At 37.9% G+C, this 17255-nt stretch overlaps 1 protein-coding gene across 4 annotated transcripts in view; it reads left to right on the top strand.

The window, feature by feature from the left end:
* Positions 1-17255, top strand: part of GALNT11 (polypeptide N-acetylgalactosaminyltransferase 11) — a 49533-nt gene that overhangs the window by 12829 nt on the left and 19449 nt on the right. For 3 of the 4 annotated variants that reach the window (XM_033098872.1, XM_033098869.1, XM_033098871.1), the window contains 3 exons: positions 8229-8561; positions 14682-14805; positions 16047-16213. In XM_033098872.1, coding sequence (XP_032954763.1) covers positions 8267-8561; positions 14682-14805; positions 16047-16213 — 586 coding nt within the window. In that variant the 5' untranslated portion in view covers positions 8229-8266. Of the gene's footprint in view, positions 1-3284; positions 3448-8228; positions 8562-14681; positions 14806-16046; positions 16214-17255 lie in introns of all 4 variants that reach the window. The other variant, XM_033098870.1, reaches the window with a different exon arrangement.

Genomic DNA, 17255 nt, shown 5'->3' with positions numbered 1-17255 from the left:
AGAACCTAACCCTGGCCTTGTGCTTCTGATAATGGCAGCCTGGGTAACCTAGTTCAAGCCAGGTGATGCTCCTGAAAAGCATGAGAATATACAAGATACTAAAGAATTCTGGGGCTAACATTTAGATTACAGAACTCCAGAGAAGTGAACATCTTGCTGGGGGCCACTCCCACCCTGGGTATTTGCTATTCTGGTGAAGCAGCTGAGCGGCTGAGCAGTGTGGCTGATATCTCACAGGGTGGGGGAACGGAAGCTGGAATCTAGGCGTTGCCTTGGGTGAGAATCTTGGTGAACCAACCATGGTTAATATTGGGATCTTAAAAGGCTGCAGCCTGGAATGCAAGTATGCTGGGAGTACGCCGGCCTCTGCCTGAACTAGAGCCCCACTGCATCATTTCGGGGAGTTTAGCAAATCTCAGATGCTGAGGTTGGATTAAGGTGATCTCTGATTCCTGGCAGCCCCAGTCACCCAATGGAGGAGGATACCGTCATCTTAAGACTCAAGTTATTCCTGAGATGATTTTTCAAATACAGCATCTAACACACAATCCAATCCATGTCACCACGCACGCCAGGAGACAACGTGAACAAAATCCAACAGAGATAACAGGTGACAGAAGCAGGCATTTAAGTAGACAGACTATAAAATCATGTCTACTGTGTTCATGGACAGAAAAGCTGAACTTAAACATTTCAACAAGGAGCTGGAAGTTACATAAAGAAACAGATGTGAAAAAGAACCAACTAAATACTAGATCTAAAAAGTATAACAAAGAAATTAAGTATTCAGTTGATTAATAGCAGATTAGAAAGTAATAAACTGAAAGATCAGAAGGAACTTTTCTGAATGAAGTATGAGAGAGAAAAAGGACGGAAAACACTGAAGAGTGTAAGAAATACAGAAGATATACTGAGAAAGTAACATTTATTTGATTGGAATCCTAGAAGGAGAGGGGGGAGAATGGAGTAGTAGGAATATGTGAAGATACAATGACTGAGAATTTTGAAAAGTGACCCAGAAAATAATAGATCCAAGCAGGAAAGGATTTTTTAAAAAAAGGTTTTCCACTTCTAAATAATAGTCTATGGCTCATTTTTCTTAGAGTGAATTTGCTTGCTTCCTTCCCACTTGCCTGCTTCCCATCCTTCCCTCCCCCCCTTCCTCCATCTCTCTCTCTTTTTTTCTTAATTTTAGTGGTTTTCAGTATTCTGCAGATAAGTGTTTTCCTAACATGAAGAATTACACGGTGTTGTATCACCTTTATATAATTTATATGCTGGAGTTCCAAAGATTTTGAATGGAAAAAAAAAGTACAACTCCTATTTGGATTGAAATCCATTGACATAGGGAAAAATAATAAGATAACTTTTCCAGATCTACAGGAATGGTTCTATAATGCAGGAATTTCGGGCATTTAGGGGACAGTTCCTCCTCACTAGCACCCTTCAGTCATGGTCACGTTTACTTCCTAAGTCCGTCTCCCCTGGACAATTAGTAAGGAAGACTTACTCAGGAATGGCAACATGCCTAGGGTGCAGATACCCTTTTTAGAGTACAAGGGGGAGCGAGTAATAATTATGAGGAATAATTCTGGAGACCTGGACATGTGGTCGTTCTAGGGAACCCTGACGGGACGATTTCTCATATCTTTAGTCTTGTGGGAAACATAAATTTATGTTTTTTAAAAAAATCACTGGATGACTTCTCATTTTTTAAAGAATGGCAAACAGGAAGTCATCGGTCTCTTCCTTGCAGTAATAGAACGAAATGGTTAAGGACGTAGGTCTGACCTCAAACAACTGGGATTCACGTCCCAGCTTCTCCCCCGTTAGCTGTGTGTGCATAAAGCAAGTTACTTAATTTCTGTGAAATCAAGAGGAAAAAAGAGAAGGCTACTTCTTTCCCTCTCTATTTTACACCTTGACTAGTATTTTGTTCCTTTTTTGTTGTTGTTAGTCTTAATTTGCATATGTGACTAATGTACGGGAGCTCCTTTGTCAGCGCCGTATGCTATGCCCCCGAGAAACTCCTGACATACTAGCAGAATGAAATACCCAGTGGCCATGGTTTAAGGGTAGGCAGCACTGCCAGTATCTCTTTGGGCCTTAGGACCACGCTGGCTGCAGACGGCCAGGTTGACTGTGGGTCACATACAGGTGCTTGTTCCTACTGGCTGTGCTTCAGGCCATTTCAGTTGCTCAGTTATTTGGGTAGCTCAGAACACTTTCTTCTTTCTTACTCACTTATTTCATCTCGTCCGATGGGCTTGGGGTTTCATCCCCCTTTTATGGGCAGAAGGAGAGAAGAGAATAGGTTTCATAGCTTTGGGTTGTAAGTGGTTACATACTGTTGCTGTTAGGCACCTCTGTCAGGAGTTGCAGTCAAGGCTGGCTGATAAACAGCTTTTGCAGTTTTGGAATTTGAACTTATTTCGGTGGGGGACATGCCACCACTCTTGTTTGTCCTCTCTCTTTCCTTACTTATCTGTTTGGCTTCTGAATACATTTGATTTTTTGACCCGTGTTGACATAATATGGGCTGTTTTGTTGGAACTGAGAAAAAGACAGCTGCAGTCAGGGCATTTCTGAGCATGCCCGGCAATCTTGAGTGGACACATGGGGTTAGAAATGAATTATTAAAATATAACAGATCTTAGTAAAGCAAGTTAAATATATATAGTAGAATATATACTTAGAAATATCTTGAATGTAATGATTCCATGAAGTAAATGTTTATTGTGCAGGCTCTTATGAGACAGACCATGGTCATTTTCTCTTTATTGGCTTCTCCAGGTCTTAATTTTCTACCTGGTCAGTTGGTCAGAGAGGGTATTAAAGAATAACGGTCAGTCTCTACCAGTCCATATTCTCTGACCAAGTAGGTGTCCTAAGTTTGGTTATTTTAGGTGCTTTGTCATGTTGTCTGTCATTTTAGTTTCCTTTTCTTTAGTGTTTAATTAAAATTTGCTTCTTTCTCCCATCAACATTACCACATGGTTTTCCTCTGCATTTGAGATATAAAATACAGACACTACATGTGTTTCTGTTCTTAGGTTTTTCTTATAGAGAAGAGATTCATAAATAGCAGAGATATATCAAAGGATTATTCCCAGAGAGCATATGATGTCTGGAATTTGCTCTGAACCTTTCCTAATTCAATAATCTCTTATTTGCAATTATGAAATACGTCGGTGGCAATGTTTTTTTCTAGACTTACAGGGTAGATAAGGAATGAGAAAGAATGGTGTGTGTTTTTGTGTTGTCATCACCTGGTAATTTCACAGGCGTATTTATGAAGGACACTATGGGAAATCAGTACTAGCACTCACATGACTGTAGCTGAGTTGAAATCCGAATGTGTCTTATGGAAAAAGCTAACAAATGTGTGCTGGTTGACAATTTGGAACAGAGAGCACTGACGAGAAAATAGCCAGAAACTACTAAAAGGTAAATACTTAACATTTAAAGACAGACATTTTAAACTTAAATATTATGAAAACTATTTTGTACTAAAGGAAAATGAAAGCTGTCCTGTTTAGTTAAATAGAATTGTCTCATTAGTTGAATAGTTGTTCAGTGTTCAAATTTTATTCTTAAATTTTTGACAAATTAATGGAATTAAAATATTCTTTCCTTCTAGTGTGCTAAAATCCCCTTCTGAGATTAAAAGAAAAGGCCATCATATTTTATTCAAAGCCTTAACATATTTAATTCTCCACATTTTTTCTTATATTTTTAAGTTAGGAAGTTTTTTCCTAAGAAAGTTTTTACCTTGATTATTAAAGAAATAAATATTCTTTGTAGAAAATGTTCTAAATAAGAAAATTAACCAGAAAATTATCTATAATGTCTCTAAGTCTACTAAATTTATTTTTTGATAATTGCCAATAGCAGCATAACATTTTATAGTTAATGAAGAGAGATTAAACATAAGTAGTAGAATTTATAGTAAAAGATTAATATTGGTGGGATTTCAGGTGGTTTTAAATTTTTAACTTTTTGCTCCTTTGTATTTTCTGATTTTCTTTTTAGCATGATAGCAGAGCTTAAAATACTAATCCCACCTTGCAGGGTATCTGGCATATAAAGCTCCTACTGTGTTTCTGTATTTTAAGTATTAGCCTTTTTTTTAGGGTTATCGAATGATTTTCAGAAGAAAAATGTTGGATTGTTTAGTACATTTAATAGGCTATGACTGGAAGATTAATGGAATGATTTAAAGTATCTGTAGTGACATAGCATAACAAGCGTTGTCTTGGTGAACTTTACATAATTTAAACTACTTTATGGAGCATAGTTTTGTAGCTGGTGTGTACTGCATTGTTAATAGAAGATGACTATGAAAGCATCTAAAAATGGGTCTTCTTAGCTGAAACTAATGTGCTATTGAGAAATACCCGTCACTCTGATCTGATAATGATGTTGGAATTTTAATTGAGTGAGATCTCATGAGATACTAGATTTTTGTGACCTAAGTAGTATGCCTCAAAGCATTTTTGAAATAACAGTAGCAATAATAATTTTGGTTTTGAGGTATGTATGTACTATAGGCAAATTATTTATTGGGATAGATCCAATGCACGTATCTGGAAAGGATTCTTCTGCAATTATTAACTGTACTTCTTCACAATCTGAGTGTTGGCATCTCATTTTCCAGCTACAGCATTCAGTCTTTCCTACGCACTCTCTCTGGTAACATAGCTAACAATTGCTATGGTAACATAGCTAACACCAGGGCTTCTGATCCACTGGCCCATCCGTATTTTTTTATCCACATCCTCAGTTTCTCCTCGCCTGGCTTAGATCTGTGATCTGTCATTCTGATCACCACTTGCATCTACCTCTCTCATTTTTCGTCTGAACCTCCCTGGCAAAACCCTGACTCTCAGCTTACAAGGCATCTATCCCTGATCAACTACCAGACCAAGACTAAAGAAAACATAAAACCATACTGCTTTATTTCAGTGAAAGCACATGTACTTAGCTTTTTAGCCTTTTAGTCATTTACCTCTTGAAAAATATATTACAGTGCTATCTAACTGCTGAAGTTTTGGCTTAACTATTCAAGTTTATGATTGAAAGAATTTGTTCACTAGTTGTTTTGTATTAACTAACTTTAAAAGTTTGCTTTGACCCTTCTTTTTAAAGTCTTTCAGCCTTGTGTATTGAAGTTACAGATAACTATAACATTCAAAAATAACTACTTTTCAAAACCTCCAACACCAAATTTATAGCCTAGTATGCTAGTACTAGAAAATACAAACCACAAACTATGAATTTAGGAAAAAAATAACTGAATAAACCCAACAAAAGAAGGAGACAATAACAACTTCTCAGAATTAATAGAAAATGAAGATGAAACAAGATAACAAAAGCATAAAACTGGTTCTTTAGAAGATCAATAAAATTAACAAAGCACGGGCAAGACTAATCAAGAAAAAGAAAGCAGAAATAATACTGAAAAAGAAAAAGGGGGCATAAATATAGATGTAGCTTAATAATAAAAGTATTGTTCATAAACTTAGGTGAAATGGATAAAATCCTAGAACTCTAATCAGAAAATCAGGAAACCTGGATGGCTTTATAATCCTTTTGAATATTAAATCATTGCAAAAACATTTCTAGATGATTTTACAAGTGAGTCCTATCAACCATTTGAGGAACAGATGATTTCTATCTTATATGACTGCCTCCAAAGAACAGAAAAAGAGGAAACATTCTCTTCACTTTCTGAGACTATTATCACCCTGATATCAAAACAAGGACAGCATACGGAAGAAATATTAAAGACAAGCTCAGAGAGAATACAGAAATCTTAAAGAAAACATTAAAACTGAAACCAGCATTTTAAAAACCAAATACATCATGGGGCTGGCCCAGTGGCTCAGGTGGTTGGAGCGTGGTGCTCCTAACGTGCCAAGGTCGCCGGTTCGATTCCCACATGGGCCAGTGAGCTGCGCTCTCTACAGCTAAGATTGTGAACAACGGGCTCTCTCTAGAGCTGGGCAGCCTTGAGCAGCCGGAGGTGAGCAGCCGGAGGTTGGCATGGGCTGTTGCAGGCTGGCGACGACTGACTCAGGCTCATAATACCAGCATGGGCCAGGGAGCTGTGTCCTACACAACTAGACTGAGAAACAATGGCTTGAACCGGATTGGAGGGTGCGGGGCGGAAGAAGGGGAAAGAGAAAAAAAACAAAAAGAAATACATCATGAACAAGTTGTATTTGCTTCAAGAATACAAGACTGGTTCAATATTTGAAAACCTACTACTATAATCCACTACCTTAAAAAATTAAGGGAAATACATACTTTGATTAGTAGAGATAAAGAATTTATTAAAATTCAACGTAATTCTTAGCAAACTAGGAATAGGGAAATCCTAACCTGACAAAGAACATCTTCAAAAATCTTACAGCAAAAATGATACTCAATGGCAAAATGATAAAATCATTTTTTTGGAAAATAGGAACGAGACAAGGATGCCATATCACTACTTATTAGTCACTTACGTGTCAATCATTTTCCTACTTGGGAATTATGCATCAGTTCTTTCCTCTGCCTTGAATACTTTCATACTAGCTAACTTCACCTCTGCTGAGTCTTTGCTCAAATATCACCTTCTCAGTAAGGTTCTATCTAGACTTCCTTATTTAAAACTGCAACTCAACCACCAAACACTAGCACATCTTCTCGACTGCGTGCAACTTACTCACTTTCTTACATACTACATAATTCCTTATCCGTTACGTTTATTATTCATCGTCCATCTTCCACTACTAGAATGTAAGTTTCATCAGAGCAAGAGCTTTTTTCTGTTCTGTTTCCTGCAGTATCCCCTGAGCTTTTAACAAAACCTGCCATATAGCAAACACTTACTAAATATTTGTTGAAATTAATGGAAAAAAAAATCACTAATACAGCTATCAGTATTCTTGCAAAATGCTGGCAAATTCTAAACAAATGTATTGCTATCCTGTCTGAGCCAAGCACGACCGTAATGCTATGTATACATGGAGATCATGTCTACCTCAGTTCAAACCAGTCAGAGAACCAGGTAGAACAATAGCCAAACTTATTACTAGAAAAGGTACAAGAAAACAGCAGGCTCTCACTATCCAATTGCACAAATAAAGAAAGGGCTTGATAAAAACAGGAGATTACTTTCCATTTTTGCCACTGCATGATCTTAGGCTCCCAGTACATAAGGGCAAAATGAAAGCTTTCTCCTCTTCACCTCTTCCGAAGGATCTGGGCAGCTCTGTCCAGATTCTTCACAGAACACCCCTGGCTCATCCTCTCCATGAGAGCTCCATAGCAAGAGGCCTTGTTTCTGGACTGAAAAATGTATCACACTATTAATCTCAATAGCCCTTTCAGGTAAATATTGTTATTTTCCTCAAGCCATGTTACGAGATTCTTTAGAGAATATTTTTTATGTAGTGAATCATTATACTAAATTAAGGAACCTATAAAGAGAAACTTACAAAATCAGGTCATTTATATAATTAATCACAACAATCTTCAGAAGCAACAAAGGCACTCAGTTTTCAGACAGGTCAAGAAGTTAATACCTAAATCTGAAGAAAGTGCAAAGCAATCAGATGCTTGTTATTTAATAAAGTAACAGCTCTTAACTGCTTAAGAAATTAAAACATCCAAACAAAACCAACTGCTGAAAATTTAATCTGTGCGAATAAATAATGAATTCAGCATCTACACAATAAAGTCTTTTTGCTTCGTACTGTTTGCTGTTCCTTAAGCAGCTATTTTTTAAGTTGCTTATTTTCATAACATATTTTAAGATCCTTGGGTTAAGAGAGTCTTACAATTTTACAATTGGAAGGGACCTTAGGTGTACCAGCATGACACATGTAGTACTTGTATTTTCCACATGAAAAGTTAGAACCTGAAAAAATTTACCAAACTGAAAGCAATCCAGAACAAAGGTGAAGAAGTATCCATTAACATGGGTAAATGAGTAAGTCAGCTGTTTTGCTGCCATTGGTTCTCTGAGCACTAATGCCTTGGCCGGTGGTTTTAATTACTGAACCCTTTCATTTTTAATTCAGTGCTATCCGTACGTCTTCTTTCTTAATGTTGTTAACGGTAGATCTAGGGGGCCTGAGTAAATAGATCCAACGTGGTGGTTTGGGAAATAGTGACTGTGAACTTGGTGGATGACTTCCAGGTGTCCTGAAGTGTCTGACACATCTGTCCTTCTCTTTCAGGAAACTGAAAATGGCCCTTCAGCTATGCTAGGTCTATAATGGGAAGCATCACAGTTCGATATTTTTGTTATGGATGCCTTTTTACATCTGCTACCTGGACGGTTTTGCTTTTTGTTTATTTCAACTTCAGTGAAGTGACTCAGCCACTTAAGAATGTGCCCATCAAGGGGTCTGGGCCCCATGGACCATTCCCCAAAAAATTCTATCCCCGTTTCACTCGAGGTCCAAGTCGAATATTAGAATCACAGTTCAAAGCAAACAAAATTGATGATGTGATAGGTGATCATATCGAAGATACAGAAAAAGGCAACTTGAAATTCTCTTCTGAATTGGGTAAGTGCACTTAAGTTTTGCTAGCAGCATGTCAAAATATTTAATCTTTGGAAGTTTAACTTTAATTATTCTTTAAATCGTTTAATTATTCTTTAATTATTCTTTAAATCTAATCATGAGATTAGATATGTGTCATTTTTCCCCACTGATTTATTTCGCTCATGACTTAGCTGAGGTCCTTATAATTTTTGCAGACTCGGTGGGGGGTTATGTTGTAGTATGTCCAATTCTGACTTCAGTGTTTTATGAGGATTTGGGAGAAACTACTAAGGTCCAGAGTAGAAAAACAATGAAAATTAAGTGGCTGGAAAGACAGTGGAAACTGTTGGGGAAATTTTAATTGCTATCATTACTTAATAAGGGAAAGAAATGGTTGAAAGAGCACTTGACTCTAACATATTTTGAAAGTCACAGAGTTAATTAAAACAACATAAACCACTGGGTGTAGAAATAAGTTGAGATTACTTATAGCTAATATTTCTACGTATAAGATTATTGAGGTGCTGGAATATGTTTACTAAATGTAGGAGTTTATAAAATCTGAGTATAAAATGGGAACTTTTTCTTTAGAAATTATATTCTATTCAATTTGGTAACAAGAATCTACTGTATGTGTCTTTGAATATTACAATTCTAGAATACTGGTTTTAGCAAACTTTAAGGGACAAATGAGCCATTTTGGTATTCACGTAAAAAACATCCAAGCCTGTAGGGAATTTTTATGAGTTTGTTTGAGCCAAAATGACCACAATTGCCAGGAGGCAAAATCGCAATAAATTGAGGAAATGCTCCAGAGAATGGCAGTTTTACAGCTTATTTTATACATTAGAATCAAAGGAGGAGACATAAATCCATTGGTGTAGATTAAGGGGGCAGGAGAAAACAAAGTGGGGAAAATCTGTGACTAGATAAAAAGTGAAAGGGAGACACACATACTTCTTTTACGTTGGTGGGCACAGGACAGTTAATAATTAACATTTACCACACTTAAGAGATGGTATTCAGGGAACAAGGTAACAATGAGGGGTTCTGGGGTCTCCTGCTCTGGTGCAGTGGGTGTGCCCTCAGGGGTCTGGAAAAGGAGATGACTCTGACATTCCAAGGGTATGTTATCTCAGATGCAAAAAGAAAAAGATGATAGGCTCAGGCTCACTTAAGATAAAGACTGACCTTTGTCAAGGAAGCTACAGGCCCAGGACGTGACTACCTGCCGTGATCTGCTTTTAGTTTTTACGTTCAGACCATCCTGTGTGGTTACTTTAGGTCTCTGAGTTTGTAGGGCCCGCCATGCTGGCCTCTTCTGAGCTTGTCAGGCTCAATATGAGGCCCCTTTTTCGTCCACATTGGTTTTCTTTAAAACTGAAAAAAAAAGAACTTTGATCTTGTCATGGAAGCATCAAATAATAAGTAATGTGGAAGTAAAAGCATATAGTAAGAGATTTTGAGAGATTGAAAGATCCATAGGATATAAAGGAAATATTAAAACTTTTTTTCATTTGATCCTAGTTTCACAGAAATAAAATCAGTTTCTAGGACTTAATGGTTTTCTAATACATGAAGTCAAAAGTACTTAAAATTATAGTATAAGGAAACAGAAGCTAATACTTCAGTTTTCATAAAGTACACCTTCTAATCTTTTTCAAATAGCTATTGAGACATTTTAAGAACATTAATGGGAAATTTTCCAGTTGTTTTTATTCAGTTATTTTGGGAAAACTTTCATGAAGAAGGAATATCGGATTTACCATTTTGAATGTACTTTGTATTTGCCTTTGAAAGAAGTAGTGAGAGAATTGTAGCTAAAAGTGACAAACTCATATTGCCTAACTGAACAACTAAATTCTTTCTAAAAGACACACAAAAAAATACACCAAAAAAACCTGTTATAGCTAATAAATGAATTCAGCAAAGTTGCAGGGTACAAGAGCAACACACAAAAACCACTAGTAATGAATAGTGTGGAAATAAAATTAAGAGAACAATTCCATTTACAATACTGTCCAAAAAAAAAAAAAAAATTTAGGAATACGTTTAACCAAGGAGGTGCAAGATTTATACACTGAAAACTACAAAACACTGCTGGAAAAAATAAAAGGTAGACCTAAATAAATGGAAAAACATCCTAGGTTTATAGATTGGAATACTAAATACTGTTAAGATATCAGTACTACCCAAAGCAATCCACAGATTGAATGCAAACTTTATCAAAATCCCCATGGCCTTTATTGAAAAGATGGAAAAGCTGATTCTAAAATTAATATGGAATTTGTCGACATCAGAAATGTCCAAACCTGTAGAGAATTTTTATAAAAATTTATTTGAGCCAAAAAGAAGATACACCCGGAGACAAGATCTCAACAGAGTGAGAAAAATACTTCTGAGAATAACAGCTGGCAGTTCCTCTTATGAATTAGAAATTAAGGAGGGAATGTAAGAAAGATTACGTGAAGGTTGGAGTAACTCGGGGATGGGATTACAGAATAGTTAATGAGATTATGTGCTCTCTTGGGGGTCTGAAAGGGGGCATTTCAAAGGTGTGCTACCCTAGATGCACAAAACCATTGGACAGGGCTGCTTAAGGCAAAAATAAGCCTTTTAGTAAAGAAGTTACATGCCTGGGACATGACTACCCACTGTGACCTGCCCAGTTAGAGCTGCTGACCTCATCGCTCTGTGAGGTTACTTTCCATAGAACCCCTTTTTTTTGTCCACAAATTGCAAGGGGGCTCTGAATAGCCAAAACAATCTTAGAAAAGAACAAAGAGGAGTCACACTTCCTGATTTTAGGACTTCCTGCAAAGCTACAAGTAATCAGAACAATGTGGTACTGGCACAAGGACAGACAGATCAGTGGATAGACTGACAGTCCCGAAATAAACCCTATGACCTCTGTAGTCAATTGATTTTCAAAAAGGGTGCCAAGACCATTTAATGGGAAAGAATAGTCTATTCAACAAATGGCGCTGGGACAACTAGATACCCACATGCAAAGGAATGAAGTTGGACCCTTACCTCCGATCATACAGAAAAATAATTCAAAGTGGACCAAAAACCTAAATGTAAGAGTTAATATCATAAAACCCTTAGAAGAAATCATAGGGATAAACCTTCATGATTTGACAATGGTTTCTTAGATATGACACTAAAAATACAAGCAATAAAAGAAAAAATAAATTAAAAAATTTTGTACATCAAAGAACACTACCAAGAAAGTGAAAAAAAGACAACCCACAGAATGGGAGAAAACGTTTGCAAGCCATGTCTAACAGAGGTCCATTATCCAGAATATGTAAAAGAACTCTTACAACTCAACGATAAAAAGACAAACAGCCCAATTTAAAAATGGGAAAAGGATTTGATAAACATTTCTCCAAAGAAGGTAGCCAATAAGCACATGAAAAGATGTTCAACATAATTAGTTATTACAGAAATGCAAACCAAAACCAGTGAGATGCCATTTTACACTCAATAGGATGGTTATAATTTTTTAAAAAAGGAAAGTAAGAGGTGTTGATGAGGATGTGGAGAAATTGGAACCCTCATACATTGTTGGTATGAATGTGAAGTGGTGCACCCACTGTGGAAACGTTTGGTTCCTCAGTAAATAAACACAGAATTACCATTCGATCTAGCAATCCCACTCCTGGGTATATACCCAAAAGAACTACAAATAGGTGTTCAAACAAAAATTTGTATACAAATTATCATAGCAGCATTATTCTCAATAGACAAAAGGAGGAGACAACCTAAATGTCCATCGACTGGTATGAAAGGACAAATCAAATGTGGTCTCTCTGTACAATGGAACATTACTCAGGCATAAAAAGGAATGAAGTTATGATCCATGCTACAACATGGGTGAATCTTGAAAACAATGTAAGTGAAGGAAGCAGGACATAAAAGGTCAAATATTGTGTGATTCATTTTATACAAAATGTACAGAATAGGCCAATTCAAAAGACAGAAAGCAGATTAACGGTTATGGGGCTGGAAGAGGGACGAATGGGGCGTGACCGCGTGAATGGGCACAGGTTTCTTTCTGGGGTGACAATATCCTGCAGCTGGGCAGTCAGGCTGGTTGTACACCATGGCGAATGTACTGAGTGCCAAGGATGGTAAATTTTATGTCTGTACGTTTACCATAGTCCAAAAATGAAAGAAAAAAAAAACCCCACTAGATTTCTTACAAAGAAAAGTTTAGAAGGAATTCATATAAATTAGTATGGTAGTAATAGTTAAAAGTATATTTCTGAATAGGGTGTTATCATTAAACAATTGGAAAAGAACCCATAAAAAAGTACTTTTTAGAAAGATCAACAAATTTAAAATTAAACATAGATGTTCTGATTTAATCTACAGTTAATTATAAAATTAATTGAAACAGCTCCTCTGGCATGTTAATTAATTGAAATTTGGCTGTAATTTTATTTGTGCAGGGGAGGGAGAAAACTAAGCTGAAGTGATCTTTTAACCCCCAATTTTATTGATATAATTGACATAACGTTATATCGCTTTAGGGTGTACAGCATATGATTCCATATATGTGTGTGAAAACTCCTAACATCTACTCTCAGCAATTTTCAAATACACGTGCATGATACAGTGCTCTTATCTGTAGTCACCATGCTGGACATCACATCCCAGACTTTCTTGTGTAACTGGAAAGCTGTACCTTTAGATAAATTTTACCCAGTTTGCCTCCATCCCCCTTCCCACCGCTGGCAGCCACAAATGTATTCCATATACAGTACAACAGTATTTTCTTCCTCTGATTTCACTTGGGATAATGCCCTCAAGATTCATCTAAGTTGTCAAAAATGGCAGGATTTCCTTCCTTATTATGGTGGAATGATATTCCATTGTGTGTGTGTGTGTGTGTGTGTGTGTGTGTGTGTGTGTCACATTTTCTTATCCATTCATCTGTTGATGGACATAAAATGATTTTTTAATATGGAATAATTTTTTTACCAAGAGGTCTATATTAGAAATAATTTCTTCTGTATTTCAGCATGAGATAATCCTTTTGATACTTGTTGAGTCCAGGAGTGTTTTTTGAGAATGTGATTTGTGCAAGGCGCTGCTACGTGCTGAGTATCAAGCAGTTTTATTTCATTTTAAACCTAACTCTGTTCTTATGGAGTTTCCATTCTTGTGAATGCTAATAGAATTTTAAAAAGGATGTAGTCCAGCTTTAAAAGTAGCAGAGAGGATGCAGATGAAGAGGTAGTGTTCCCCAGAATGGATCTGAGGACGCAGTCGTGTGGTCAGGTAAATGAGGGGAAGGACCGCTGCGTTCCGGAGCCCATCCCCGCACGCCTGGGCGTCCACGGAACAGTCACCACTGTAAAGGATCAGAGGTGTCCTGCCATTAAAAAACAAACAAAACCTGATTCTACTTTTAAAACCCAGTGTTTCCCTGAATTATTTGACCATGGAATTTGTTTTCCTTTTACCATTTATTAATGTCCAGTGGAATTAGTTTTCCATGACCAGACTTTGGGAAGTGCTGTTGCAAGGGAATCACTCTTTCAGGAGAGTCCAAGGGCTTGACATGGGAGGGAGAAAGCAAAAGGACACTCGTTCTAGGTAAAGGTGGGATTTCGGCCAGAATGCCACAGCAAGGAGGTTAGGTTGCAGACATTTGATTAGCTCTGTGGAGGACTTTCTTGGCTACGATGCAGATTGAGTCTGGAACCGATGACATTATAGAAAGATTTAGCAAGTCTTTTTTGGAGGGTGGGTTTATATAAAATCTTGTCTGTACTTTGGACCTGTTGAGGGCTTTATGGGTTCTATAATTATTGCTTTTATGGAAAAAAACTCATCAAGTCTTTTCTTGGTCAGAGGTAAGTTCTTCCTTTGAAAATATTCTTAAGATTATGGCTATGAGAAGGTGTCATTTACGGTTAAGATACACTTGCCTTTTGAGCTGGACTGATAAAAGTTTGGCTTTAACTTGAGTTTAGTTTTTTGAAAATGGAGACAACCTGGATTTGAGAAACATGGCAATTATGTGGTTGAGGTTCAAGTCCAGGTTTCTTAAGATCACAGGATCATGACAGTAATTGTAGTAATCCTTTGCAGACTTCATGCACTGACTGTAACTTCCCTCTCTTGCAGGTATGATTTTTAATGAACGTGACCAGGAGTTGAGAGACTTGGGGTATCAGAAGCATGCCTTCAATATGCTTATTAGCAACCGCTTGGGCTCCCATAGAGACGTGCCCGATACAAGGAACGCAGCGTATGCTCCTTATTGCTTTCTGCTAATGGTTTTAGTAACACGGTGCTTTCATACCCGTATAGTAAGTCATGAGGGTGGCACTGATACTTTCAGTTAGGCTTTATTATTCAGGATGCTAGAAAACTTAGGGCCGATTTCCACTCTTGTTACACGTGAAGCCATGTGATCTGAGGTGGTATGAACAAAGTTCTAGAGTTTGCTGTCTTTTAAAATTTAAAATCGTGGGAAAAAGGAGGAAGGTGCTAACGGCATAAAATTAAATAGCCTTCTGAGCATAAGTTTGTTTTAAATGTTTATTAGATTCATGGCGAAAAGGATTAAAATCAATGAAGAATTTTACTCATCTTCTCACTTTTTTGTTTTCATTATTTTTGTTTCTTCAAAAGGCTTTTCATTTCATATGGTTGGTCCGTCAGTCATTCCACAGACTTTCTTGAGCACCTTCCGTTTGCTAGACATTGTAGTAGGCCCTGGAAATACACAGAATAAGACATTTCTGGGTTCACAGAGCTTAGAGTCTAGCAGGGGAGGTAAATAAGGAAACAAGTAATTGCAGTAGCATTAGAATGAGGGTGAAATGGGGGCCCCCCAAACCAGGTGGCCAGGGAAGGCTTCACAGAGGGTGAGGACGGAGCAGTGACGCAGGGACGTGGGGACCAGATCGAGGCATGAAGCTGTGTGGTTCGTCAGTGGGACCGGAACAGTTGAGTTTGGCGGAGGGTGGTCGGGCCCCGGCATCACAAGGCGCTGTCCACCACGCCGGAGAACAGGGACGTCGGATTTAGTCTTCACAGCCGTGGTTTTGTATTGTTGTTGTGTAATGCCCCCTAGTAGTTGCGTGGAAGCTCCTCCATTATCTTGATCTATATATCATAGTTTACTCCAATCAATTTCTATTATTGGGCAAAAAAAATAACATTTTCAAATACAAATTTTATATTTGTTATTTCCTCTGGAAACCTCATGAGGAGAAGGGGAACGCCAGCGTAGTAAGGTTGCATTAAAAAACTTGCAGTGATTTTATGTAACCTATGTACCAAAAAAGAAAAAAATTCAAGTTTTTAAAATGTGGACCTGAAAAAACTCTTGAGTAAGAAACCTCGTTTTCTTAAATGCGTTTAAAAAAAATTATAATGTAAGGAAGAGGCTGAACAAGGTAGCAATTAACGTTTAGTGAATAATAACTTAAAACATTTGAGCCTTTGAAAATGTTGGAATTTTCCTCGTGTTCGTCTTTACAGATGTAAAGACAAGACATACCCGGTGGACCTGCCAGTCGCTAGTGTGGTTATTTGTTTCTACAACGAAGCCCTGTCTGCTCTGCTGCGCACCGTGCAGAGCGTCCTGGACCGCACGCCGGCCCGGCTGCTCCACGAAATCCTCCTCGTGGACGACGACAGTGACTTCGGTAAGAGCTGTGTAACTGCCCTGCGGGGTTAGGCTCACTGTATTGACAGCAGCCGCAGGGCTGACCGCTCAGCACGTAGTGCGTGAGGGGACCCGGACGCATGCAACTGCAGGGGAGCCGGCCACAAACAAACGCCTGGCCACCGCTCAGAGTCGTTCTGAAGAAACTGCATTACCTTTGTAATCTGTTCACAAACGGTGCTACCCACATTTGGCCCTGGAAATGTTTCCCTTGGCTTATTAGCTTTTAAAATAACAATCTTATTTTGAAATAACTACAGAATCACAGTAAGTTACAAAGAGGTCCCATGTACCCCTTCACCCAGTTTTCTCCATTGGTTACATCTTACATAATTACAGTACAGTATGAAAGCAGGGGCTGGACTTGGTACAGTGTGTACAGTTCTGTGTCACTTTGCTGCGTGAGTAGATTCCTGTAGCCACCACTGTAATCAGCTTACAGACCTTGCTCCATCACCCCCAAGGTCTCCCTCATCCTACCCCTTTATGGTCACACCCACCATCCATAATCTCTGGCAAACCTATTCTCTGTGATTTTGTCATTTCAAGAATGTTATAGGCACAGATCATACAGTATGTGACCTTTTGAGATCAGCTTTTCTCACTTGGCATAATTCCTTGGCTTATGTTTACCTAGTAAGTCTGTTAACACTGGACTGTCCCCAGTTAAAAGTGGATTACATTCTGATAGCTTTTAGGCGATCTCGGATGCCATTTGTATGAATTGGTACATATTTTATACACCTTTCTTTAATTCGACATATACCTCCTAAGAATGATTTCACATGCACGTTGGGCACAGAGAGCTTTTTATCTGTGCTCTTCATTCAGCTCTTCTCAACCACGTGCATAGGTTGTATCCCCATGTCACAGAGGAAACAGTAAGTAATTTGCTCACGATTCCAGTTGTTCAGTGCTAGAGTTGAAATTAGACGCCGGGTCCACATAGCTCCAAGCCTTCAGCTCTTTTCATTATAGTAAGCTGCAGAGATACCCTGATGCATTGTATGCCAGTCACGTTT

This window comes from Rhinolophus ferrumequinum, chromosome 26, assembly GCF_004115265.2.
Source record: "Rhinolophus ferrumequinum isolate MPI-CBG mRhiFer1 chromosome 26, mRhiFer1_v1.p, whole genome shotgun sequence".
NCBI lineage: Eukaryota > Metazoa > Chordata > Mammalia > Chiroptera > Rhinolophidae > Rhinolophus > Rhinolophus ferrumequinum.
The sequence above is the reverse complement of the archived record's forward strand: the minus strand, read 5'-3'. Positions and strand labels throughout refer to the sequence as shown.